Source organism: Aythya fuligula, chromosome 7 (assembly GCF_009819795.1).
Source record: "Aythya fuligula isolate bAytFul2 chromosome 7, bAytFul2.pri, whole genome shotgun sequence".
NCBI lineage: Eukaryota > Metazoa > Chordata > Aves > Anseriformes > Anatidae > Aythya > Aythya fuligula.
The window spans coordinates 8138467-8165454 of NC_045565.1; the positions used below are offsets into that span (position 1 = coordinate 8138467).

The window sequence follows — 26988 nt, forward strand, 5'->3', positions numbered from 1 at the left end:
ACATGTAAAATTAAAGGCAGAGTTAAGAAGAATAAGCCCAACTTTAAAATTAATATTAAGAAGATAAAGGAAACTACATTTTTCAAAAGCCTTTTTATTTTCCTTCACCATTGTTGTTTTACAATACAAATATCACCTTGTGAATACACAAAAACCCTACAGAAGATAACTCTGCTTCACGTAAAATACAGAATGGATATATATATATTTATATATATATTTTCTCTTCATCATTCTTAAAAAAAACTATTTTGTTCTGCACATTGGCAAGATTAGGATAGAATACTTCCCCAGACATACAGTATGTATGGTAGGAGTGAAACTTATAATTACATGCAGTTTCTGCACAAATATTTTAAAGAAATAGAATATCTTTGTTGTTTTTCAACAACATCTCAATACGGGATGGAGAAACCACTCCTAGTTCACTCAGTGATCATTTGTAAAATTCTTAAAAAACAGGAATTCATGGCTGTTTTCTTTTTAAAATACAGCTACCAAGTAGACAATAAACTGATATATTTAGTATGATCTGCCCACAATGTGTGAACAAGATCTGACCCTTTTTATTTGGTTTTTCCCTAGACATGGCAATTTCAACATTATAAGCAAATTTCCAGTTTAATTTAGCTATAAATGCAAAAATTAGTAATTATACAGTATATATAATTCTGCTTTCATGGAATATTTTATTTTAAATAAAAACATTTAAGACTGCCTACTAACCATACAATCAAGACAAGAAAGGCACTAGAAACATAGACAAATCTCTCTCTCCCAAGAAGCATTTTCTTTAATTTTTAACCCTCTATTCTCTGACATGTAAAAATCTTTTTAAATTTAATTTTCATACACATTTTGAAAAATAAAGTTAGGAAATACTTAGAAAATCACTTTACAATCTTTTTTTTTTTTTTTTGCACACTTTTTGACACAGTCACTGCAGATTCTACAAAATCAAGATTACCACACCTCCCTGTGTCTATCATCTTATTTGTATCACGGTGCAACAGGTAGAAAGATTTCTTGATTTTACCCCAAGGCAGGTATTCAGAAACCTTCATATATTCATTTGCTAGAAAATGGCTTACAGCCCAATCTTTGGGGCAAGAGATATGAAAAGTATGTTTTCCCAAGAAAATAATATGCACTATTCCCAGACGTGACTGGAAAGACCAGAACTTATGATAGAAAAGATTTCATTTATGCTCTCGCATCATATACAAAGGAACATGGTGATGGGTAATGAAAATCCCAAATCTATTAACAAGAAATGTATAACAGTGCATGATAAGTTAAATTTTCTTTATTGTTGTCCAACGCAGATCCTTTGGAGAGAAAAAAAAGATCACAGTGCTTACCAGGTAACTGAATAGATTAAGTCAAGGTAACTGTTAAGAGAAAGGGTTAGGGAGGGGTTGATTTTTTTTTTTATGGCATCTTCTTGTATGGAGTTCTTAGCACTTGGGACAGGTCCTTTCCCTCCCCATTTTGTCCATCAACACACTGCTATGTGTCATTCACCAGTCGGCTGTATTTCACCTGCCTGCCTCGATACAGCACCGGCCAAGGGAAGGGCCAGTGGTAGGAGCGAGGTACAATTCCTTGGACATTCTTTTCAAAGTACTGGAAGGGCTTGTACCACCAGACCCTTGCAAGGAGGTTGGTTTGGGAAGCTTCTTTTAGCACCTGTAGAAAGATAATTAAAAAAAAAAAAAAAAAAAAGAATTACAAGAAAGCACACCACTTGCATGACTTCACTGCATGTTGATTCCTACCATACATCAGTAGCATTCTGCTTACAGATGTTTCCAAAAATCTCTTGGTATGTGTAGATACCTGCCAAACAAATCTACATGGACAAAGATCAAGAGGAGCGAAGATGCTTTTCCACAGCCTTCCTGCACACATGACCAGTTGCTCCTAAGCGAGGCTCACCATCATATCCAAGTCCTTAGCTGCTCAACAGCCCCATTGGAAAAAAGTGATAGGCAAGAAAGGTTAATCTCACCTCTCTGTTGGGAATGGAAAAGACTCACCCCAAAGCACGGCTGTTTCCATAACTATATTTGAAATTATCTGTAGCTCCAGAATCCTTTGCAAGCCCACTTGTGTGCACTCAACCCATCCAGAGGAGGGAGCAAACCCTGCCCCAGCCTCCATATGCTCTCAAACCACATCCACCCATCCATTTCCTTCTCCTAGTAAATGCAAGCCACAGCTGAGACAAAAGGAGTAGGTGAGGAAGTCATGCAACTACCTTGCTGCACATTTGTTATGACAGAACAGGGAAGAGCTGTATCAGCCCACTGAAAAGTGTAAACACAGGACTTGTATACCAAGCTTTCTCTCCATGTTATAATGTCACATGTAAAAAAAAAAAAAAAAAAACAAAAAACAAAAAAAAAACTCTTTAAAGCTGGGGTTACTTGTGCTTTCAATTTTAAGGTCAGTCACAAGCCACAGGACTCTGCATGTGGAGCAGCACCAGGAAGAGGCACTAGGACAAAAAGGCACGGCACGCCCAGGTAAGGAGCCAAGGATTGGCATTTCCCAACATCGCAGCAGATTAGGGAAACAATGCTGAGCCATCTTCTGTGAGTCACACCATGCAGCAAAACAGGTATGTTTCTATACAAGAAGGCCAAGAGTTTTTCTGAAGCAAGTCCTCATTAGCACTCAGGGTAACTGGCTTCAGTAGCTTCCAGCTTGGAAACATGGCCACTCAGCACTGCCATTCTGACAGCACAGGAGCAGATCTGAGGCATGGAACTCAGTCCAGTGCTGTATGACAACAAAGTTTAAACACAGACTGCTGTCAAACGCAGCAGGTCCTGAACTGGCTGAACATTAAGCTTCATTCTTTGCAATCAGGCATTTGGAGGGAGAAATCTACAACAAGGCTTGACTGTGGGGTACTGGTTCAGGCAGAAGCAAAGCCACAGGAATAATATATGACATGGTAGCTAGACAACCCTGGTATGAACTAAAAATCAGCACTGCCATAATATTAACTAACTTCCTACCATCACAGAAGGCTTTTATCAAGCATAATAAACTGGACTCATATGCAATAGGCAAGCAAAATATCTTCTCCATGTTGCATAGAAAAAAAAAATACTTGGACACTGATTTGTTTTTACAAACCTAACAGAAGTTATCTTAAGTTTCTCTTATCTCACTACGTGTCCTCTCCATAGATAACATAATTATGCATTTTTGCTCACATTCTTAGGCAATGGTAAGCTCATCTTTTCACTAGCTCATCCAGTTCACTGGCAGGAAAGTAAGAACAAAGAAAATGGCACGAGACCTCATTTAGACCTTTGTACCACCTACCACTGCTCTCTGATCAAGTATTTCGGTGTTGTAAAAAACATACTTTGTTATCTCCCATCATGTGACACATCTCCTCCTAAGCAGCTCCTTTGCTCTCAGTATTTCCCCCATCACCCCATTTTTCATGTCTTCTCAGGCACAGACCTTAGGACAGGAGCAGCCTGGGCTCTCACCCGCCATTCTCCAAAAGGAAAACATTTCACTTGGTTAGGGGAGCAAACTTACCCACTTGGAAACACTATGAAAAACTGGTTCTTTTTTTTGTGAAGCCTCATACTGTTCTTCAAGAGACCTATCACTCAAATAAAGGGCAAGCACAACACAAGGTATTCTGGTACCCAGGTAGCTTAACTTCTAAATTGTTTGTTCTAATACAACAAAACCTGCTCTTCAGCCCAAATTCAGAGAGACTTCAAAAAAATGAGGTTACACAGCCAAAGGAGGTAGGCCTGCTTGCCTGCCTGCAGTCACACCTTCAGATATTTTTCGCGGTCGAGGCACAAGATGAACCCAACCAATGACGCCTCTTCTTTCCTGCAAGCCCAAAGTGAAGGGGGAAGAGTAGGGTGCTTCACAAGAGATGAGTGCTTGTCCATTCCTACTTCTGCAGAGAGGCTCAAGGCAAAGCATGGATATTCACCCACTGCCACGCTACAGCAAGCAGGGCCATGGGGATCCAGAGACTGTGAGAAACTCACTTGCTGGTTGGCCATCGTGTGATACCACCAGAAAAGTCTTGTAGTGATGTAGTAAGCCACCACCACGTCCACAGTGTAGTGGTCATGAGCAAGGAGGATGCAGAACATTCCAACCATGCTGAGTGTCCAGCAAAGCCAGTGATACCACCAGAGTCGCCGTGGGGAATCTGTAAAGAAGCACAAGCAATGATTATTTCAAAGTGTAATGTTATCGGTGCTCAGGACTACTGCTGTAATTAGCAGAGTACACAGCCTGCAATCCTGAATGGATAGTGTAATGCCAGCATTAAGATTAAGAGCAGGAATGCTGAGATCACAAAAGAAGTCTCATTCTTTTAGGGTGTGACTCTACCCACGAGTACAATTTAATAAGATACTTGGAAAATAGAAAGGTTATGAAATCTTTGAGAAAGAGGCCTGATGCATAAAAATCTAATGTATTCTGGTCTGTAACATCAAATTTCTTGTACTTCAATATTGACTCTATATAGCTGACAATCCATTCCTCCTGCCTTTCATAGGAGATAAATGTATGCATCAATTCTTGCAAAATGAGCAACCTTGCACTTAGTATGGCACCTATCTCTCTCTAAACAAGGAGATACATAGTTAAAGTACCATTCATCAGGCAGGATGCAGTGAAAGTATAAGCTATATTTTAAAGAAAATAGTTTTGAAATAAAATGCGTAATTCAGTCATCTACATAGTAAAGTGTTTAACTTTGTCTCCAAAGTTTTCTTTTTCAGTAAGGCCTATGTCCTTGCAGTAGTGTTACTTTTCTTTAATTGAAAGGAGTGCATTTTTACTTTAATTGTATTTACTAATCACAATAATGTGTTAATAAACAGCTAATTGATACAAGAGGAAATTCACCAGGAACAGTGACAAACTTACACTCTTTGATAAATAAGTATGTAAGAGTTAATATGACGGTGTGACCGCTGTACAGATAGTCGCCGCACATGTTGTGGGATCCTGTGATGGACAATCCTCCACCAGCAATCAGTTTCATTATCCTTCGCAGATGAGATTCCCAGTCTCCAAAAAGCTGGTGAAAGAGTGAAACACAAACATGTGGTAACCTATCAGCAGTAACTTCCTAAATTTAAAGCATGGCATTAGCCAGCAACTTTGTCTCTCTCTTATTCTCTCTTTTTGTGTTGCTTTTTATTCAGTAAATCCTACCACCTTTCCCAAAAGCCAGCAATATATTTCTAGAGGAAAAGAAAAAAAGACTGGAAATGAGACTTTTTTTTTTTAATGATCCTTTGCATGCATTATAGCAAGTCTTAATGTGAGTACAGGCTGCACACACCTCCATTCATTTGTTTTGAGTATTATCTTATTAGAAGTATTCCCAAGATAGGGAATCAAAGAAATTATTACAATTCCCTATAAATATAATCACCTGAAGGATTACTGTCTTCTCCTGCACTCACAGAATGGAATGAAGAAGGAAGTATTATTTATGCATATAGATTTATGAAAGTATGCACAAGTGAAAAAAAAATTCCTTTACCTGGTCACTTTTGGTTGCAATGAAAAACATGGCATTTTTCAGTACAATACCAAATCAGAAGAACGGTCCAAGAAGCATTAAACTCCTGTAAGTGCCTACACTCAAGAGTGCCATGCTTATGGTAAAACAGGCAGGTGAGCAAAAATTGTTTTCTGTTATTCATAAATACTTATTCCTGCTACCATGGCATAATCTTTACCTGAGGTCTTGCCGGCAGCCTTTGCTAATATTCATGGCTGGGTGGGAAAATATTTTAGCAGGAATCTTCAAGCAGAGGTAATAGGTTCAGACTTTTCATTCATTATATTCTTGGGAGATGACACATATGTGCAGTATCAAAATGAAGATTATCAAAAATAAAGATTATCAGTATCAAAATAAAGACTATTGGAAAACCTAGGAATTCTGTAATGCAGTCTCAAAAATTCTGTTTCACAAAGAGAACGGGGGTTAAAAGTATTCCCAGCTATAGTTAGAAATTTGTCATGTTCTTTAAACATCTGTTTTCCGTTCTGTTCAAGAGGCAAAGCACTTCAAATAAATCAAACTTTATTTAACTGATCTTGTTCATAACAACACAAGCCCTACAGATGATAATCCAACAGAAAATAAAATGAACTGCCCTAACCTGTACATCCAGCTGCCTAACGCCACATTTAACACACAAAATAGAGCATCTCACTTCAAAATCTATGGCATCCCCTGCCCTGCCTTGAAAAGCCTTCGAAGTCCTTTCTTCCCACCTCACATTGCAGAAGAACCAGTAATGGTGTTTGTCAGCAGACGGTGCCAATTCTGCAAGGGCTTCCATTCACACAATCCACACAAGCAACAGGGACATTCCTCACACCTGAAGGATATGCTTTGAACGACCTCCAAACCAAGACCTTCTTGCCCCTTTCCTTCCTACCAAGTGCCCTACAGGCAGTAGGCAGCATCCCCAGACCTTGCTTTTGCTGCCTCCAGCTCTAACACCAGACCAACTATTAAACAAATCCACAAAAACATGTGCTGTGGGAAAGGCCCGACCAGGATGTGCTGAGCACCTCTGGGACCCAGAAGGAAGCAGGAACCAACTAAGCTCAAAGGAGGCAGCCAAATGGATCATTGCACTCAGCATGCTGGATCCTTACCTCATTTTATCATCCACAGTAACCATTTAACAGCCAGATGAAAACACAGAACTCCCGACTAACCATTGCAGGTATCTTCCTCCTTTGTTTTAAAGCTCTTTCTTGCTTTAAGAATGGGAAAATTGTACATTTTGGACAGGTATACACAAAGCTTTTGTAGCATTTAAGTATTTCCTGCTTGCAGTTCCTTACAAATCTTAAAAATGCTCCCAAAAACTGCTCTTCACAATCCCCTGCAGCTCAGTAAAGTGTTGAAAAGTTTTTTTCCCACCCATGTATTTATAGCTTTCAAAAAAGCCCAGCTGATCTTTTCAAGCAGGGCAATAGAAGGGCACAACATTGGCTTGTCTTTACATGAGTAATGAGAACAACTTGCCAATGCTGTAAATTTACAAAAATGGCAGATTTATTCACTTTGCTCCCTGTGTGTTTTTTTTTTTTTTAAGTTTCACAATAGCTGACTGATCAAATACAATGTTGACTCCTCTCCTCCACTTTTCTTTACAAAATACTTAGGTCCCTCAAGAAGCCACATGTGGCTTGGCAAATCATCAAACAAACAATACAGCATTTTGTAAAGTTGGCTTTAACTTCCCTGAGGAACCCAAGTATTTCAGCTTTGTTTGTCCTACAGGCTTGTATGTACCAGCAATCTTCATCAAAGTTGTGAGAGCACGTGTATCAAGCCAAATCACAATCTTGATTTATGACTTTGCTACCTGTCATCTAATTCATGGTTGTGCACACAAACCTGCTGAACTGTGCATGCTGAAGATGTTTAGATGTTTCACAGAAATTAGTCCCCGTCCCCCCCCTTTTTCCTGTCTGTGCTATAGCTTAAGTAGAAGGGGCAAGGAAACGAACTGCTATGGCAAAAAAACACGTGTCTAATACACAAATCTTGTTTCCTGTGCTTGTGGGAGAGATAGATCATGGAATCATTCAGGTTGGAAAAGACATCTAAGATCGTCTAGTCCAATCCTTAACATGGTACCGACAAGTCCACCACTAAACCATGCTACTGAGTTCTATAGCTACATATTTCTTGAAGACCTCCAAGGGTAGTGACTCAGCCACTTCCCTGGGCAGCCTGTTCCAATGCCGCACAACTCTCCCAGTAAAGACTGAAAAAATCCTAACACCCAAACTAAACCGCCCCTGGCGCAATTGGAGGCCATTTTCCCTCATCTCATCACTTGCTGCTTGGGACAAGAGCCTGATCCCCACCTCACTACAACCTCCTTTAAAGCAACTATAATAAGGTCAATGAGGTCTCCTCGCCCGAGCCTCCTCTTCTCCCAACTAAACAACCCCAGTTCCCTCAGCCAGTCCTCACAGGACTTGTGGACCAGGCCCTTCACCAGCTTCATAGTTCTTCTCTGGGCATGCTCGAGCACCTTGATGTCATTCTTGTAGTGAGGGGCCCAAAGCTGAACACGGTACTCGAGGTGTGGCCTCACCAGAGCAGAGTACAGGAGGACAATCACCTCCCTGGTCCTGCTGGCTGCACTATTCCTGACACAAGCCAGGATGCCGTTGGCCTTCTTGGCCACACGGGCACATTGCTGGCACACGTTCAAGTGAGCATCGACCAACACCCCCAGGTCCTTTTCCTCTGCACAGCTTTCCAGCCACCCTGCCCCAAGCCTGTAGCGCTGCATGGGGTTGTTGTGACTGAAGTGCAGGAGCCGGCACTTGGCCTTGCTGAACCTTGTACAGTTGTCCTCAGTCTGGCCTATCCAGATTCCTCTGCAGAGTCCTCCTACCCTCAAGCAGATCAACAGTCCCACCTAACTTGGTGTCATCTGCAAATTTACTGAGGAGACAACAACACTCCTTGTTTCATGAATTAATTACCCTTCAACACTGACTAAGAGAGACTTTCTAAACAACTCCAACTCAATAACTTGGTTTCAGTCATGGCTTTCTTAAGACTGTTTAATTTTTTGGGACAACAAACAGAGCTAGTTCAAGGAGGAGGGGGGCAAGTGTTTGCACTAACACAATTACAATATATGCATAATTGCAAAATATGCAAACAGAAGCAAAGGGAAGTGTTTTTCATGTGAAACTGTCCTTAAAAAGTCTCTTTGGGTCAATTTCAAGTACAAATTGTAATCAGATTTGACACACTGAAGTGTTTAGAAATGTGTCGCATATGGAACTTCTCCAGGTAGCAACCTTTGACCACTTCAATGGAGACAGAAAAATGCTGAACATACAAATCAGTTCCAACTGATAGAGAAATTACATAGGTTTGCTCTTTTTGAAGGATGAAAACGCTTGCCCTGCCCAAAAGCAAATTGTCAGCACCTTAGCAAGGGAACCTGATGATCTGCAGATAGAAGTCCCCCTGTGATGCCAAGTCGGTGCTTCAAATTAGTAGCAATCACTGCGAAAGAGCTGCTCACAGTTTTGGTAATAGTGGGACAAGGGGAAAACATGAAGATTAAAATAAAGAAAGGTAGCAAGAAGTAGTTTACCTTTGGAGAACACTTGAAATGCATGCCAGGTACTGGGAGTGTCGTTACATACATTGTAATACACCGATACAAGTATAGTGTGCCAACTATACAGAAAAATCTTCTGCTAATTATAGACCTAGAAGAAAAAAAAAAAAAGGAAAAAGAAAAAGGAGGTTACTCAATGCAAATACAACATGAAAAGGTAAATAAGACACAAAAGCTAGATACTTTTCTCTTCTCCATGCTTTTGAAACTCATGACTTACTCGTCTATACCAACTTGCACCTGTGGATACTGAATTCCTTTACAAATATTCCCACACTTTACAGGTCAGAAGTACACAAACAACTCAACTAACATTACCCATGAAGTTGATTACAGGAAATTTAAGGATTAGAATACAAAAGCCTGCTCAGATTTGGTGCTGAAGACATTAAAAGGGATTTAATGCCCCACACCCCTCCATTAACTTAAATTGGTCACTAATTTTCTATTCAAAGCAGGGGATAAAGTTACTGCCTTTCATCTTATAAAGAAAATATTGTAAGTTAATTTCTGCTGACACATACCCTTTAGTAATTACAAAGGATTACTTTAGAAGAATTAGCTTGTATGACCCAAATGAAGGAGAACATATCTTTCTTGAGCAGCATTAAGAGAGGAAGCAATTCACATCAGCAATAAAACATCCCAAATATAAATTTAGAGCTGCATTGGCCACAGGATAGGGTGTTTCCATAAGAAACCACCCTCCAGGCAAGCAGCTGTAGCTGCATGAGATTCACTCAGGGATGGCTGCCAGTAAGTTGCTGAATTCTGGGGTACCGTAGGGCAGTTCTGCAAAAACAGCGAGAGCACCCACTGTAAAGGGCTGCAAGTTCAACTTGGAAGTGACTGCCAGCCCCAAAACACACTTACTGAGTTTCACTGCTACCTACCAAGTAAAATGTCACCAGGAAAGAACCATGGCAACTAAACCCCTTCCAGCACACCCATCAGGACAGAAAGCAAACTGTGTGTCTTGCATAGCTGTCAGCAAAGAGAAATCACCAAAGCCTTTATGAAACGGAGGGCATATCCAATTACAGCAGTTCATGAATTTAATCACTGCTGTGTCCTGCTGGCACAGGCCCTTTTTGTCTGGGTTGATTTTAAATCATTGTTATTTATACTTAGGATAATTTGGGTACTACAAGGTTTGTAATACAAGCTGCAAGTCCTGACATTCATTTGTTGCTATTTTAAAGCTTTTGCTATTAAAAACAAACAAACAAACCATTTTTACTGAGCTGAGCTCTTTCAAAGCTGAAATTGTCTGTTTTTTATTTGTAATAGTTTTTGACAGAGCTATTAAACTGTAGTGCTCTACTCTCAGAGGAGTACAACTTTGCAGTGCCAGATCAATAACAACATGAAAGCCTTAATTTATCAGAAAAGCTTCAGATATAACAGTACAAGTGCATTTTGCACTTGAGTGCTCACTGCTATTGAGACAGAACATTTCAAGTGTCCTCCTCCCCCAGTGCAAACAGGGACAAAACTAGGAGTTAAAAATTATACTTTATTAGTGTAGCTCTATGGACTGAATCACAAAATCCCAGAATTATCTACGTTGGAAAAGACCTTGAGTTGAAGGCACCATGGCCCCTGGGGCAGTGGTTTTCCCTTGTGGTTTAGGTGCACAGTTTTTCTCTTGGAAGGGTGATCTATTAAAGACCTCACATGGGTGCCTGGCTTCTGTAGCAATACAGGAGCTTGCTTTTCTTTATACCCCCCTATGAAGACAAAAGGAGAGGTTGGGGAGTAAAGATTGAGCAGCACTGCATTCAAGAGACCAAAGAAGCAGCAGAGTTTTACTGAGTAATTAATGCTTTTAATTAACATTACCCATGAAAGTACTTGGTTTAAAGTTGAATCATGTACTTTAGCTTAGGAAAGTCTGCATCAAAGTGCTTTGTATTGTAATTTAAAAAAATAAAATAAAATCTAAAAGAGCTCATGTTTTTCCTTCTCAACACGATTTTGCTCGTGTGTGGGCCAGCTAACAAGTGCACTCTCTAGGCTTATTACTGGATAGTTGTAATAAAGTTCCTCCTGGCCAGACTCCACCTCCCTCATGTGGGTAGCGAGTATGCAGCTTTTTCAATGCTGTGAGCATGCAGTATGAATCAGATGTCAAACACTGCCAAACACCATCGCTGTGCTTCTCCTGAACCATCTGGGAATGCTTCCCAGAGAAGTTAGGACCTTGGCAGTGCTTGCAGACAGGCAACTTGCCTGGGCTCCTCATGCTCCCTGCTGTGTCCATGGAAAAAGGCTCAGGCAGCCCGGGGTCCCCAGCCAAGCATCCAGCCTGCTCCTGATTTCTGGTGAAACCAGCCAAATACCCCTGCCATAAAGGCCATGGACAGTGCTCTGCATGGATCCTTGCATCACATATGGGTGCAATATGACAAGCAATAGGAGTTTCACTGCTTGACAAAGACAAGTGTTTCAGGAAAAGCCTGCAACAAGGAAACCACCTCCTTTGGTTAAAGGTCCAACCCAGCCCCTGGCTGCAATTCAGCTCATGGACAATAATGCTTCTGGTTCATCAGCAATTCTGAACTTTCCCTCACAGAGGGCCGCAAATGGTAGTGCTCTCATCTGAGCAACCACCTGGCTTCACATCTCATCTTCAGATCTCAAACGGGTTGTGGCAACCGCCCTCCCTGACACCACTGGAGGCCAGAAAATCGAAGAAGGTCCATCTGGCTTAATGTCCTCCCTTTGTTCTTGAATTAAGTTCCAAGGGAAGGTGACAACCCACGCCACAAAAGTGATTCAGCTCTTTTAGAGCATTTTGTGGTTTGCCAACCAAAGACACAAGAGCAAGGTCCTCAGGAGAAAGCTGTGTCACTGTCCTGTTCCCATGAGCACCTCTCCTGTTTTTTCCTTCTGCTGCTTACTGACAGATCGCAGACCTGAATAGCTCCACTCCTTTACAAGAAGAAAGGCCCCCAAAGCAATGTGTGACCAGAAGACATACTGACTGGCACAGTCCAGGACTGATAATGAAAATGGAAAGCTCTGTGACTCCAACTTCCCTTTACACTAGAGGAAGAATGAGTGAATACATCAAAGCAAATGGAGGGAAAACCCTCCATGCCTATCAATGATGCCATAATACTTTGTTATCAAGTCAACCCATCCCCCATTGCTTTGAAATCTCCAAGGACCTTATGGATTCTGCTGTTCTTAATTCATCATTGTGTGTTTGATCCCTTGTACCGCCTGATTAACCTGACACTCCATTTTTGAGAGCACTTCCCCACGGCCTTCTCTGGATACTCCCCTTGGTTTTGAACACTTTATGCTCAGGGACGCCAAGTCTACGGCTCCCCTTTTCATCGCAGGCAACTGGACCAGAGCATGAAGGAGAGCTCAGCACTGCAGCTACTGACGTAGGATCTGATACAGAAGCTGATAAAGCCATAAACAGAACAAGAGAACACACCAGGGTAGAGTCTTCCTCCTATAAATGTGTGCATGTAAAAAAAAAAAAAAAAAAAAAAAGCAGTTTCACAGTTTTCACAGTTTCTATAATAAAAAATAAATGGACTAAAATAACCATTTTAGAAACTTTCCTTTAAGGAATACCACATCTGTAAAAAAAAAAAAAAAAAAAAGTTTTGAAATTTCAGCTGAGAAAATACATTAACTAGTATAAAGCAACAGATAGGGAAAGAAAAACACAATTTATATTTCCATTGCTTGCTCCATATATTAATGACCTTTGTATTTCATAAAGTAAGGCTTTTTTTTTTTTTTTTTGATAGGAAATGCTCATACACAGTGCATCAGTGAAAAGACACAAAGCAAAAGCTGTGTCTCAACAGTATCTGGATTAGCTCACCAGAATGAGAAGTTCACAGTGTCTCATGGATTACTTAAGCATTTAGCTATGGAAACCTGCAACTATATTGGATAAAGGTATCTGCCCTAGCTTAGCAATTCTCTCCTTTCAGACTGTAACCTTAGCAAGCTGGTAAACAACCTGATCACATTTAAGTTTTAAAGTTTTTCTCCATTACAAGAGTGAGTAGTAGCATCTGGCTTTACTTTTTTGAAAAAGGGCAATCTAAAATTCTACGGTCATTACAAAGTCCTGTAAACCAAAGGATCTTGTACTGAACATGGTGATGCCCAAGTTATATGCCTTTCAATTATTGTTTTTTCAAATATAGGAGCCACATTAAACAGTCAGGGAACAGGTAAAGAAAGAGATCCTGCATTAGCAGAGGAGAAAAGAGACCTTTGGGTTAAGGCACTGGGGCATGCTTGTGTCTTGTTTTTGAAAGCAGAAGTGGCTTGCCACTTCATACTGCTTCAAGCCACTTGACTTTGAACACTTCACAGTCATAGCAGCACAAGGATTTATACCAGACCACTCATGGTAAGGCAGCCCAAGGTGCGGATTTACGGCACTTTAAAAATACCAAATTAAGCAGCAGCATGCACATCCACTCTGTAGAGAATAAAAAGGTAAGTGCCTTGCATTGGCAGGCAAATTTACCATTGCAATTCTGACCAGGTATGAGCATGCACCCAGATAACCTCGTAAATTCATTGTGTATCTACACTTTTGTGTACTTTATGATTAGCTTTCAGCATACTCTGTTCTTGATGTTACCTGTCCCACCTAATGTCAAGCAGAAAATGTACTTCAAAACTTTTTATGCAACACTGCTTAGGCGCACAGATTAAACCACTGCCTGCTGTTTTTGTCCAAGAGTACTGTAAACTTAGGGTAGGATCTTCACATCAGGCAAACTACAGTAAGACTAAATCCATCCTCAATCAGTTCACAGCCGATGAGTTATGTCAGCATGAGTTGTCCTCATTCTTATTTAAGCAGAACAGTTAACTGAGTTAAGAACATCATTATATACAATTTAAGGTTTCGCACATGTGAAAAGGGCTCAAGTTAACTCTGCAGGCAAGCAAGACCAGTGCTGTTCCTTCGTTTCTGATGTGGCAGTTGGACTGAACTCCCCAGTTTAGTACAATAAGCCCATACAAACTGCAGAGCCCAAGGCATGGCATCTATTTCAGTCTGGAATACCAAAGTCAGCAATATCACAAAAAACTTCATTTTACTCGGATGTAAACCAGTGTCAGACCTCCAAAAGCTGTCACGAGTATGTACACAAGCACTTCGTTTCTGAAGGTTTTACTTACTTGTATTTTAACAGTAGCCACTGAACAAACCACAGTCCTACAAGGATCATGCCGTTAATTTCACAAATAGAAAAGGCCCATTGCACCCGATCAAAACGATCAAAAAATGCATCTGGTAAGGGAGGCTGCACCTCCTTGGGAGGCACTCTTTCATGAACAACTGAGATAGTCACTGTGGTAAAGATGAAACAAAAAAGTGCATAAATAAAAGCCAGGAAAGTCTTCCCCCATTCCATGGGATACTGTGAGCGCTCTGGCTCTGGCATGGGGATCTTTATCATCTCCTTCTTATACCCATTTGGCACCCCGTTCAGCTTCATTTTACTACTAAAGCCGTTTTCATGTGTGGTGTTGCTCATGCTGACATGGATGTGCCCATTGATGTGCCCATTTTTGTGAGCCTCGATGTGATGAGCCATTTTTAAGGTCTCAATCATGTGCAATAGCCGCTGTCCACTGTCGGAAGACACCCGGGAGAGAGGTGTCTTCTTGAAATCCTCCTCTGTCAGGTTGATCAAATCCTGCCCAGTGAAGCTCTTCAACGGCTCACAATACTCCGGCACAGCATTTTCTGTTAGCCAATTTGTCACCTCTTCGGGCGACCACAACAGCACTTCTTTCATCTCGTCAGGCAGCTGGAGCGCAGTCTCACATTGATTTTAAATTGGGCAGCAGTCACTGTGACTCCAGTACATCAGAAAGCTCTTCCTTGGCTTCATCGTGTCTGAGGAAGCAGTTTGGCAAGAGACAAGTCTCTGTCTCTAACCATCTGATATGAGCACCCAGGCACCATGAAAAGTGCAGGAAATGGTTCACTTCATATTCGTGTTGGCATTCTTCTTCCTGGGGAGGAAGGGGGAAAAATGCAAATAAGAGAGTATTTGACAAAAGTTTGCATTTCATGTTCAAAGACAAAATTTCTGCAAAATAACCAGACTCAGGCCTGGAAAAGATTAATCAAATTGAGTGCTACCACTTGTATACACCCTGTCCCTTCTGAGCTTGCTACAGGCTACTCAAGAGCATTACCAATTTTTTATTAAAAACACTGCTTTGCCACTGTGGGAAGGACTCCTTTTTTTTCCATATTTGTGAAGTTTTCTATTACTGTTCAGTTCTGGTCCATAACCAGTACCCAACCCTCTCTTAAAATTGTAATACTAACAGATTTAAGGATTTACAGACCAAATGGTCATGTCACAAATGTTCTTTTCCCCCACCACCCAGTGGTATCTTATCAAACACACTGCGCCTAGTTACTGAATGATATGCCTGGCTTCTGTTCTGCAAGGAAAAAAAAAGTCTAGCATACCACACCAAATGCTTTACTACAAGTCAGCAACAAAAAATAATGTATATAAAACAAAGCTATATGGTCTGAAAAAGTATCAGAAGGAAAATCAATGCCCAAACAGGCTGTGCTGAAAATAAACCGAAGCATTTAAGTTTGCAGAGCAGATGTTTAGCAGCTCTTCAAGGTAAATGTTATGGTTTCCATGGTACACTGCTAGAAGTCAGATGTCTGCAGTAAGCTACAAATTAAATAATAGAAAAAAGTGGATGAAAAGCTTGACAAGTAGGCCCATGTGAACTGAATGAGGTTCAACAAGTGCAGGGTGCTGCACCTGGGTTGGGGCAATCCCTGACACGACTACAGACTGGGAGAAGAACTCACTGAGAGCAGCCCTGTAGAGAAAGAGTTGGGAGATTTAGTGGACAAAAAGCTCGACATTAGCCAGCAGTGCATGTTTGCAGCCCAGAGGGGCACCTGTGGGAGGGGAGATTTAGATTAGATGCTAGGAGGAAATTCTTCACTCAGAGGGTGGTGAGGCATTGCCACAGGTTGCCCGGAGAGGTTGTGGATGCCCCATCCCTGGAGGTGTTTAAGGCCAGGTTGAACAAGGCCCTTAGCAACCTGATCTAGTTGGTGGTGTTTCTGTCTATGGCAGGGGCTTGGAACCAGAGGTCTCTGAGATTCCTCCCATCCCGAGCTCTACGACTCTATGAGAAATGAAAGTGAAACTGCAGGAGGGGGGGAGGAGGAGGTGTTAGAAAAAAAGGAACTGTAAAAACCTTCTGCATCCAGTTAATTAGGAAAAATTAGAAGAAGCTTGGAAAAGCTGTTCAATTACAAAATTTACAGTAAAATAGATGTTACTTGCTAGAATCTCTTACTGCATTTCTACGACATGGGCAGCAAAATCTTCAGCACGATGCAACAATGACGCAGCAGGGTATACCAACAACAAATACCCAGAAGTGAAATACTTATACAAAACACAGTCCCCTCCAGAGCAGAGAAAAAAACATTGAGTACTCCTATCACCAGCTTGCCATCCCACTGACAAGCCTGCCAGGCTTCCTTCCCAACTATTTGATTTTACTCCCATTTTATCGGAGTCTCTCCTGCAGAAGACCATGGTATCATAAACACCAAGTGACCTAAAGAAAGTAACGGCACAGGAAAAAGCTGCTTTGTGTTTCCAGAAGTCATATCATGCCTTTATCAGCTTGAAGAGTATTTTTAGCTTCTTATAAACTACCGAAGTATGTTTGTGTTTTGTCACATGGAACAGTGCTTCCACTCAGGGAAAACAAAATAATCTATAATACTGGCAAGATTTGAATATAAAAGGTGCAAAACAGATACAGACCTATGTTCCTTTGCAAAACTTGACTATGCAGCATGTAAACATTTTTTTTGACCTACTCATCTAAATTGAGCAAGAAACATAACATACATGTATATATTTTTTAACCTTCTCTGTGGAATCACCTAGGTCTGGTGATTAATAGAAGAAAAAGCTTTGGACAAAGGGCTCATAACACTTTGGGTACACCACCTCTAACTTAGTGCTCATGCCAGGCATGCACATGAAATACATGAAGCAAACAGGGATGAAGATAAATATTCTCCATTGTGAATACCATGTTATTTTAAAACACAGGAAGAAAGGATACAGCTCTATTTTCCTTCTTTCATTTTACAGTGGGATGGTACTGAGAAAGGCCTTTAGACACAGATCACTTTATTATTCAAGTTGTGTTTAGCAAATAGGTGTTTAGTTACAGAGCTCTGAACATGGAAAACCAGGATTGATTGAACTATGCATGTTAACCCACATTACCAACTCTGACAAGGCTTTCACCAAAGGAGTAGCTCAGCTCTCCATTGCACCAGTCTGCGATGTACTCGATGTACTCGCATTATTGCGGGGCACACAAAACCCTGGATCCAGTATCAGCTGCAGCACAAAGCTCAAGCATGAACCCATACCCTTACTCCCTGCCACTATTACCTTTTTGATGTCCATGATATTTCTGTCTCAGGTGATGTACCAGTAATTCACAGGAAATCTGTGTCTGTACAGAGAGCATGTCACTTTCATAAAATGCATGTATGCTTTTACATGTGTCCTGGGGCTGATAACCTGGCTGAAATCCATGAATGCAGCACCAGAAAATGTTTAGCATCAAACTCACAGCTCATACTGACACACTTTTCTATAGCAGTCCAGGTGCTTGTTGTTTTTGATGGGTGCATCATTTATGTGACACTCTTGACATGGCAGTAAGAGCCTAAGTTACTCGTGTTTGAATCCAGTTATAACACTTTGACTCTGTTCTGCAGCAGGATGTCATTTCCCTGTGCCACCGAACAGCTACATCAACTGCCTCTGCAAGTTTTGCTTTACAAATTCAGCATGGATTTGGGGTTGTTGAAGCACACTGCACACACCACAAGGTGGGGCAATTATTAAGGCTTATTAATTTCGAAAGCTGGCAGGACTGCAATCTAGTTTCCCAAACACTCAGAAAGCTGCAAAGAAGGAAAGAGCATCTTGAACTATTATCATCCTTACACATGGCCTTTCTGTCCAGCCCTTGTCAACACATTGCAAGCCTCCTGCTTGCTAAAGGATCCCTCACATGATGATTACAATGCAAAAGAACTGTATTTATCATTGCTCAAGAAAATGCAGCCAACCTTCAAATTACATCTCATTACTTATTATACGTTCATCTCTTCTCACCTGGGCAGAACCAGTAGATTTTAAGATGATTTCTACATGGAGTCTACAAATTAAAATCTGTTGCCAGCTGCAAATGCTGCCCTGATACTAGAAGAAAAAACATAATATGCTCCTATGATACCTGGCCTGGCAGCTTTATGAGAAATAGGAAAATGTGTAAATGTGTGAGCCTTGCAGTAAAACTATGGGACTTTGCAATATTTTCTTTTTATTTAAAAAAAAAAAAAAAAAAAAAAAAAAAACACCATACAATTAATTCAGAAACCTGTATATACTTCATTCTTTAAGCTCACCATCAGTGAGCCTTTAAGATACCATGCAGAAGAATAAAGATTGCTCAAATCCTTTATTTGTGTCATAGAGTGTAAAAGCATTTTTCCTAAGAGACTTCACTGGCTGTAAAAATGAAGGATCCTATCTCATATACACACAGACATACACTTTCATCCCTGTTAGAAATCCGGGTCTCACCCTCTGCAGATAGACACTGACAGCATCGGGCTGCACAAGGAGTGAAGGAGCAGAAATCATCAGACCTCACAGATGACAGTTCTGGGAGCACAAGTTCAGCACCCACTGGGTGCGATCCCAGCCTGCTGCTGTCACATCATGGGTGAGTAAATCACTACTGAGCACCTTCCGTGAAGTTGGAGTAAGTGATACTCATGGGAGAAAGGCTGAGAGGAAAGAAAATACTGTGCTGAGGACGCAGACCCTGACTTGTTTTGAAAGTTAAAACAAGGAAGAACAGCTAAAAGTTCTAATCAATGTTTATTATTCAAGCCTTCATTTCATAGCTTGTCTAACAGAGGAGGAGGAAGAAAAAAAGCTTCTTTAACAACAATTCCCAGCTTGTCACATCAAAAATACCTCCCTATTTCAATCATGCATTTCTGAAAGCTCGATCAGATGATGTTTGCAGAAGCAGTTCAGGAGACTAACAGCCCTTGCTATCTCCACTGCTTCCACATAATGTTTTTCCTGTCCACAGAAGGTGCAGATGGGCATCGGCCCTGCAGGGCCACGTCAAAGGGCTCAGGCATGCAAGATGACCGGCACACACCCACGCCTTCCCAGCTCTGACATGGGCCGTGAGCTCAGGCCACGCAACTAAAATGCTCCTTGCATCTGGAGCAGATCTGCTTCGATAAGGAGCCTGTACCTGATAGCAAATTATAAATAAATTATTGTAATAATAATGACACGGAACAAAACCAGTCTCCTCAAAACACTCATCACAAGGCTGAGCAAGATGAAGTAACTTGAGCAAGGTCTCTAGTCCCCACCTTCTCATGTTTACACAACTTTTTCTCCATATTCCCAGTGAATACTGAAGTCCTAACTCAAAACCTTCAGATCCTTTTCCAATTTCACAACTGGCAGCACTGCAAGTGAAGTATCTCCCCCCACCACTTCAACCTGGCTACACAGAGGTTGCAATACCATAGCCGTGGCTATGCCAGGTTGTACAAGTATTTGAGAGAGGCCTGGGAAACCTCACAGAATAAGATCCCTTATCTTTTGCATGGTTTTTAGGAGATACAGTTGAGCATTAGAATTGAACTGGAAGTTCAACTGGTAAGCACCCACCTCTGCAGTTGAACTGGTAAGCACCCATCTCTTTGATTAAAGAACAGGGTCTTCCTGCAACTGAATCAGCAGCTGACTATACCTCTATACTTGACCTGGTGGCCAAGGTGCAGAAGAACCTGCAATTTTCTGCCTCTAGGTCTGGTTGGAGAATAACTAAGCACTCACGTTGGGTGTCACAATTTCAATTTTAGTTTCAAAGCCTGCCAGTTGACTGCTGAGTGAGTGACGGACATCCCTGGGAAGGCAGACTTTGTGGGGGATGGCTGCACGGTCCAGAGAGCAGTCATCTCCTTCCCAAAGCTGGCTTGCTCTCTATTACCTCTAAATTGGCAGCACAAAAAAAAAAAAAATATTTCTCATCGTTAACACTGATGAGATGAAAACAGCAGAAAAAGACCAACAGTTGTTCTCTGAAGTCCTCTGAAACCCAAATGAAGAAAGCTCTGGGTAAAAGTAGGTAGGGAAAAGGAAATAGCAGTATTTACAGGAAGGGAGGGATGGATGGTGTTGGAAAAGGTGAAGCTAGATCAGTCTTCCCAAATGAAATCACGCCTTCCTCATGTTTGCACAGTGCTTTTATTCTCTAAGTGAGGACCTTTGCTGCCAAGGCAACAGTCACTATAGAAATCAGTGAAATAACAAGCCATTTCAGAAACTGCAACTAGCTCCAAGGAGCCAAGATTTTCAAATCATTTCACATGCAGTAGGTGCATTTTAGTTGCAAAACTGTATATCATCCCTAAGCATCTCTGAAAAGTTGAAATGATAAAGCCTTTAGCAAAAAAACATTGTTAAAACAAGCTATGTCTGGGGATAAACAAGCACTATGTGAAGACAAAATAATGAAATGTTCTCTGTTGAAAAATAATACTGAGATACACATTGATGATGTATGCACGCAAGCAAGCAGGAGAAAAAGTGCTGTAATGACTGAAGTTTTAATGCTTTAGAAAGCAATACATAGGTGAATTCCAAAAAAAACACCAGCAAGCAGAAGTTACACAGACACCAAATAATCCAGATGAAAGTTGGGAGCTCTCATCCTGCAGCTTCACAGCACAACACAAACTGTTCGTAACAGTAGGATGTGAGTCACGTCTGCAGTCACCTCTCTACAGGAATTTTGTCACCACTGACAACAGCGCTCCCACACCTCCATAATTGGATGTCCTGTACCTGCTAAGTGCCTCTGAATGCCGATCTGCAAAGAAAAATTTATGTCTGCCACAAATTATGCGCTGGATATCACTAAGAAGAGCTCTCAAACAATGCGCTGAATGTCTCCCTCTTTCTGAGATGTCCTTGCCTCCAAACCAGAGCGTGCTCCCTGCATGAAGCTACAATACCGACAAGCAAGAGACTTTTGGCATTTTAGAATGTTACAATAAAATTGGCTTTGTGCTTTAAATACAAATATTTGCCGATAGAAGATACCTGTAAATATAAAATGAAGGCACAGAAGGGTACATGAGCTTCACAGAGCTCTGAGGTTTCCAAGGTCAGTCCCAGATGGAAAACACTGTCCCTGGACACAGCGCCAGACCAAGCAAATTACTATTATGAAAAGAAGGGTGAGATCAAGCTACGAAGCTACTCCCACATACCCTGACTACCTACTTACACAGCTTCAGAGAGAGGGAATTGCCTGCATACTACATAAATCCTCAAGTAGCCCATTTTTCTTAAATTACTCTACAGGAAGAAAAAACAAACAAACAAAAAACCTTACATATATATTTCCCAGCATAATTTAAAAAAGCAGAGCAATAAAAATTCACTTACAGGCAGGAATCTCAGCATAACAGCTCCAAACTTAACCCCAAAGCTCAGCAGCAAGGATCTCAAAACGAAAGTATTGATGCTGAATCCCAATAACCAAACAACTTATCTTCAGGTAAGAAACACTGCTGGTGAGCATCTTCAAGTCTTACAAAAACACATCACCTATATGGTGCCCATATATAGGAATATACAAACATACATACACACACACTGCTCCATCAGAGACATTTTTTCCTCCAAACCTGATGAACAGGGAAGCCTTGCTCTGTGCTTCTTCATAGCCCTAGATCTCCTCGCTCAACTTTATTCCTCCTCCTTCTTCTTCCTTCTGCTGTGAAGTAGTTATGGAAACCAGCAAACACTCACGAGAGGGTTTCACCTGACCAGCAATTTCATTATCTGAGCAGTTACTAAGCAGGGCTTTTGTTTTGGTACTACGGAAATCCTGTTTTGAGTGATGCAGGGGTGGAAAGGAGGGGGGGTGGGGAGGGGGTAGGTCCTGGCTTTGGTTTAAGTTTTGAAGAATTATTTCAGACCAAAAAGTCTCCTTACAGAAATGAGTCAGGCAACAGGACCAGAATGCCAGCTGGTACCTGCAGGAAGAGCTAGCGGCTTTCAAGCTGATTCAAACGTAGCTGTCATTTCATGCTAACATGCCACAGTCCTGATGTCTGAATTCTGAAGTAAAGCCACACCTACAGTAGAAGTGGTATTAACTTTTTTTGAACAGCTGTAAAAGGAAACCTACTCCCTTCCAGCCCTGCCCCCCCACCCTGCATGCTTGTAGTTCTATGCAAGGAAAAGGCAAAGAGCAGCCTCCCCAAATAGTGACTTTGCACAGGAAAAACAAAACAAATTATATTCAACATCTAAGAATTCAATTTTGCAACTCTGTTCTTGAGAAAAAGTGGTATTGTACTATTCAACCCTCTACCTGCAAAGGGGTACATGAAAATACCAGCAGGTTGTCACTGACACTCACACGTAGGTAAGTAAGCCTAGCTTTCACAAAATCACAAAAACACTGTGATCCTTAATTCTTCAGCAAAGCCTTCTATAGCAGTACTCAAGTCACGTACTACACCAGTCACTTCTATGCTACAGAAGAGCAAAGCCCTGACGGATCCCATGCCATGCACTGGACTCAAACCTGGCATATGTGCAGGACAGAAGCAACCCTAAGTATTGCTGGATCCACACTGAGGCAGCAGCAGGCTCTGGCCCTCATCTCCATAGCAGCTAAGCACACATCCATGTTACAGTGTGGGATCTGGGTCAGGCAGAGATAGGGCAGAGCTAGAAATAGAGCCCCATATCCTCATGCAACCTCTGAGCTAACTCCATTGCTAAAACACACAAAACGATACTTGCCTTCCTCTTGCCATTATCCAAACCCCTTTTTGTTTATATAGGGGCAACAGCAGACCTTGGAGGGAAAACAGATAAAACACTGTTTACAGAAGGCAGAAAAAGCATAATTTCCCCACAAGGTATAGAAATGAGCAGAGCATGGAACAGGGCAGAAGGATGGAAATAAGAAGGTAAGAAGGAAGAAAAAATACTTGTGATGTGTTCTGCATTTTGATTTGATTAACCAAGTTGAGGTGGTTTTGGTTGGCTTTTTTTTTTTTTTTTGCCTACTTTGAATACCTAAAAGTAATTTATTGTTAGAGAGCCAGTGTTGTGGTGAGCCTCTGGGAATTCAAGTAGTTGCAAGAAATAAAATAAAAATAAAATAAAATTTTAAAAAAGCACACCATACATCAGAAAGGGAGAAAGGGAAGTTTTGCCTAGGGAAACTCAGAACAGTCTTGTGACTGATGACAACGTGCCTCTAAAATGCATACTACAGCATCTTTTGTAAAATGAAAACCAGCAGAGAGTACAGCAAAAATATAGCCTCAGTGCACTGAAGGCTTAAATCAACTGTCATATCTATTAACATTTGGGTTTGTTATTGGACATGTACTAGATGGCATTCCAGACCACAACAGTTGCTTTCTCCAAACTGCCTTCCCCTGACTTGCCACTAACACAAAGAAAACTGAGTTTCTGTGCTTAGAAACCAAGCCTAGAATAATGTTTTCATATTCCATTAGAAATATAAATATTTTATTTTAAATATAATACTTCTGAAGTCCAGCAGAACAAAACCAGATCAAAAAGACTCTAAGCCCCAAGAGCCAAAATAAAAATAGTGCATCTTCATGCAAGGTGCTGTTCTCTGTGTTTCAGCTGTTACTATTCACAAGCCCACCCAAAAGGTACACCATCAACATAATTTATTTCCAATGCTGTTACCTTTGCAAAACAATTCTTGGGCTTGTCTTTATTAATTTAATTTCAGATAACACATATTAATCCCTAGTCTGAAAGAAAAAAAAAAATATATTCAACATCATTTCTAGCATTTCCTAGCCTGATGTTTGGACACATGTTCCTTCTCTATCCAGTAATAATCTGTTCAGGGTTGCACCCACAGCAGATGCTTAAATATGGAAGACATCTCTGTAGGCAGAAGGAGAGAAAGACTGTTCTTTCTCAGCTGGCCAAGAACAACCAGAAACCTGGGAAAGGCTAGGAAAAAAGAGGCATTTTTATACCAGTAACTTGATGGCAATCAAATCTTAACGATGGGAACTTGTCTTGCTAGAGCCAGACCTATTGTAAATTCAGAAAAACTGCCCTGGCATCTTCCTTTTGCAGTTAATGCTACAAGCAAGGAAAGTATCTCATAGCTCACTTGCCAAATTTCAGCCACATTTCTTACTGTCTTTGCTGCCAGTCACATCAATGCCAAATCTCCTGATCAGCCACTATCTGCATTCAGCTTGATGGCAAAACCACATTCATGTTCATTCAGCAAACTCCAGTGCATCTGGAGAGATGCGTCCTCTCCCCGCCCAAGCTGGGCCGTGCACCCTCTCTTCCCTCAAAAGCAAGGAGGAGTGCCAGGAAGGGAGAGCAGCTCACACCAGCTGTGTTCCCTGAGTTAAGCGTCCCTGTCTTTATTAAGTAAAATGCAGTTAAATGCAGGATTCTTGTTTGGTATTTCAGGACTGCTGCTGCTACCAAGTGTGACGTGCTATGCAACAGATACCTGAGACTTCACAAGCCAGAGATATTCCTCCCCCATCGCTGCCAAGTGGTCTTCTCTCTGCACTGGGCTCCAGATCTTAAGGCCATCAACTGTCCATTATCAGTTGCTCCCAGTAAGTCAGATAGCTTATCCTGCCACACCAGGGCACTGGGATGACCTTACTTATGTCTTCTTTACAATTCAGCATCGAACCCAAAAAAACAAAACATGCAACCTTTCTCCCTAAAATGCTAAGCGTTCCTAACAACTTTAATTGTCACATATTTTAAGAACACAAAACAATGCTTAAAGACACTTTTATCAGCACTGGCAGCATGCGTGTGTGCTACAAGGTATCAGTCAAACAATTGCCAAGACAACCAGCTTGAAAGTACTGAAGGAGGTTCAAGGTCCACAAAACACGCATATTTTTTTCAAATGAACTTTTCAGCATATTGTCAAAGTTACAAGCAACTCCAGTCACCAAAAAGGAACACAGAGAGAAGAAAAATAAGAAATTTGCATCTTATTATCTAACTGTTCTGGAAATCATATTTCAACAGACTGAAAGCCTCAGAAGTAAGTTCCTCCTGCAGACACTGAATTACCTCTCTCTTTCCCCGTCGCAGCACCACACTAGGGGTATAGGAAACACGGCTGCATCACGTTTTCCTAATATCTTCACAGAGATGTCCATTAGCTACCCAGCAATTACAGTTGTGACCCCAAGGAGTGCCTCAGGCAGGGTGGTCCTCAGCACCTTTCTGCAGGCAGCGACTCTGCTCCCTGCCACACCAGACATTGAGATGGGCTTTGCACTTCTACAGTGATGGCTGCCTAGCAGATTCACACGCTGACCTGGGAAGCTTTTAATGCTTCAGTAACATCAGTTCTAAAAGTCATCTGGAATTGCAGCCAGACAAGGGAAGAGAACCTATACTCTGAGTAGTGGCTAAATACTAGCAGCTGGTATTAATTTCATGGGAATCATACATTACAAAACAGCATTTAATGAGAGCAGTATTTAAGCTCAGACTTGCTCACCCCACCCAAACAGATCAGCACCAACAGCAGCCAAACTGCTCCAAAGCAGCTTGAAACAGAGAGCCAAGCTTCTTCTACAGTTGGTTCACGCTTCACAAAGAGAACTGATTAAAAATACCCAAGGCAGATCATTCTCGAGATGGTCAGTCATACAATACCTTCCTCCTGCCACAGAAAGGATGGAGGGATCAGGTCCAGACTGCTGTGATCAGCCACTAGCATGAGGGTGCACCCACTAAAGGATTTTGCTAACTAGGCTAAATGTTTTAAATTGAGCCAAAAGAAGGCAAACTGAGCTGCTTGCTATCAAGCCTATGATAAAATAGGCTTCAACAGGCCTATGATAAAATAGGCCTCAACAACCTGCCTCCTTTCATTAAATTGTGCATTCGGAGGGAAGAGTTAACATCTCACAGCACAGCACTAGACATAATGTCACTTTCATGAACCGCTGCCACCTAAGTGCCTCCGGACTACATCACAGCGTACATGCTTTACCAAGCTGGCAGCTGTAGCTCCCCGAGATTTGCTGTCCAGTGCTCTCCACCTGTGCACTGCTTGCAGTGAACAAATCCAATCACTTGGACAATTTCAGTTGGTTTAGAAACTGAAAAGCTGCATCCGCCCTTGAAAAGAACAAAATCAGCATTCCTTGCTGGCTGTGCGGAAGTAGACATGAATTAACCATGTAATCAATTAAGGGATGCCTGTCACTCTGAGAGGATCATTGCAGAAACAGTGCTTGCCTGCAAAAAACAAGCCTGGATTTCACAGCCCAGAAGAGACCCTCTATTACAAATTAGCAGGAAGCACATAAGGAGAACAAGACCTGCAAAACTACAGCAGCAAAAGAACAGCAGAAACCCAGGAAGATGAACCCAAATACCTGACAGTGAAAGAGACGAAAGGAAGGGAGAGGAGGAAGAATTTGTAGTCACACAGATGCCATAGCTTTCTGCAGGCAGACAGATGAGGCTCAGATTAGAAAGGTATTAACGAAAGCAAGGCTGTAACACCAGCAAGGTGCAGCCCGAAAACAGAAGAATGAGGGGATGCTCCCCATTCCCAGGCAGGTCGGTGC

General features: G+C 41.4%; 1 protein-coding gene across 4 annotated transcripts in view; it reads right to left on the reverse strand.

Annotated features, from left to right (window-relative positions):
- Positions 1–903: 903 nt before the first annotated feature.
- Positions 904–26988, reverse strand: part of SGMS1 (sphingomyelin synthase 1) — an 85009-nt gene continuing 58924 nt past the window's right edge. For all 4 annotated transcript variants that reach the window (XM_032191516.1, XM_032191518.1, XM_032191519.1 and 1 more), the window contains exons 2-6: positions 14376–15218; positions 9174–9291; positions 4933–5086; positions 4038–4204; positions 904–1689 (exon numbers count right to left, since the gene is read on the reverse strand). In XM_032191516.1, the coding sequence (XP_032047407.1) occupies positions 1510–1689; positions 4038–4204; positions 4933–5086; positions 9174–9291; positions 14376–14998 (1242 nt within the window). In that variant the 5' untranslated portion in view covers positions 14999–15218 and the 3' untranslated portion in view covers positions 904–1509. The remainder of the gene's footprint in view (positions 1690–4037; positions 4205–4932; positions 5087–9173; positions 9292–14375; positions 15219–26988) is intronic.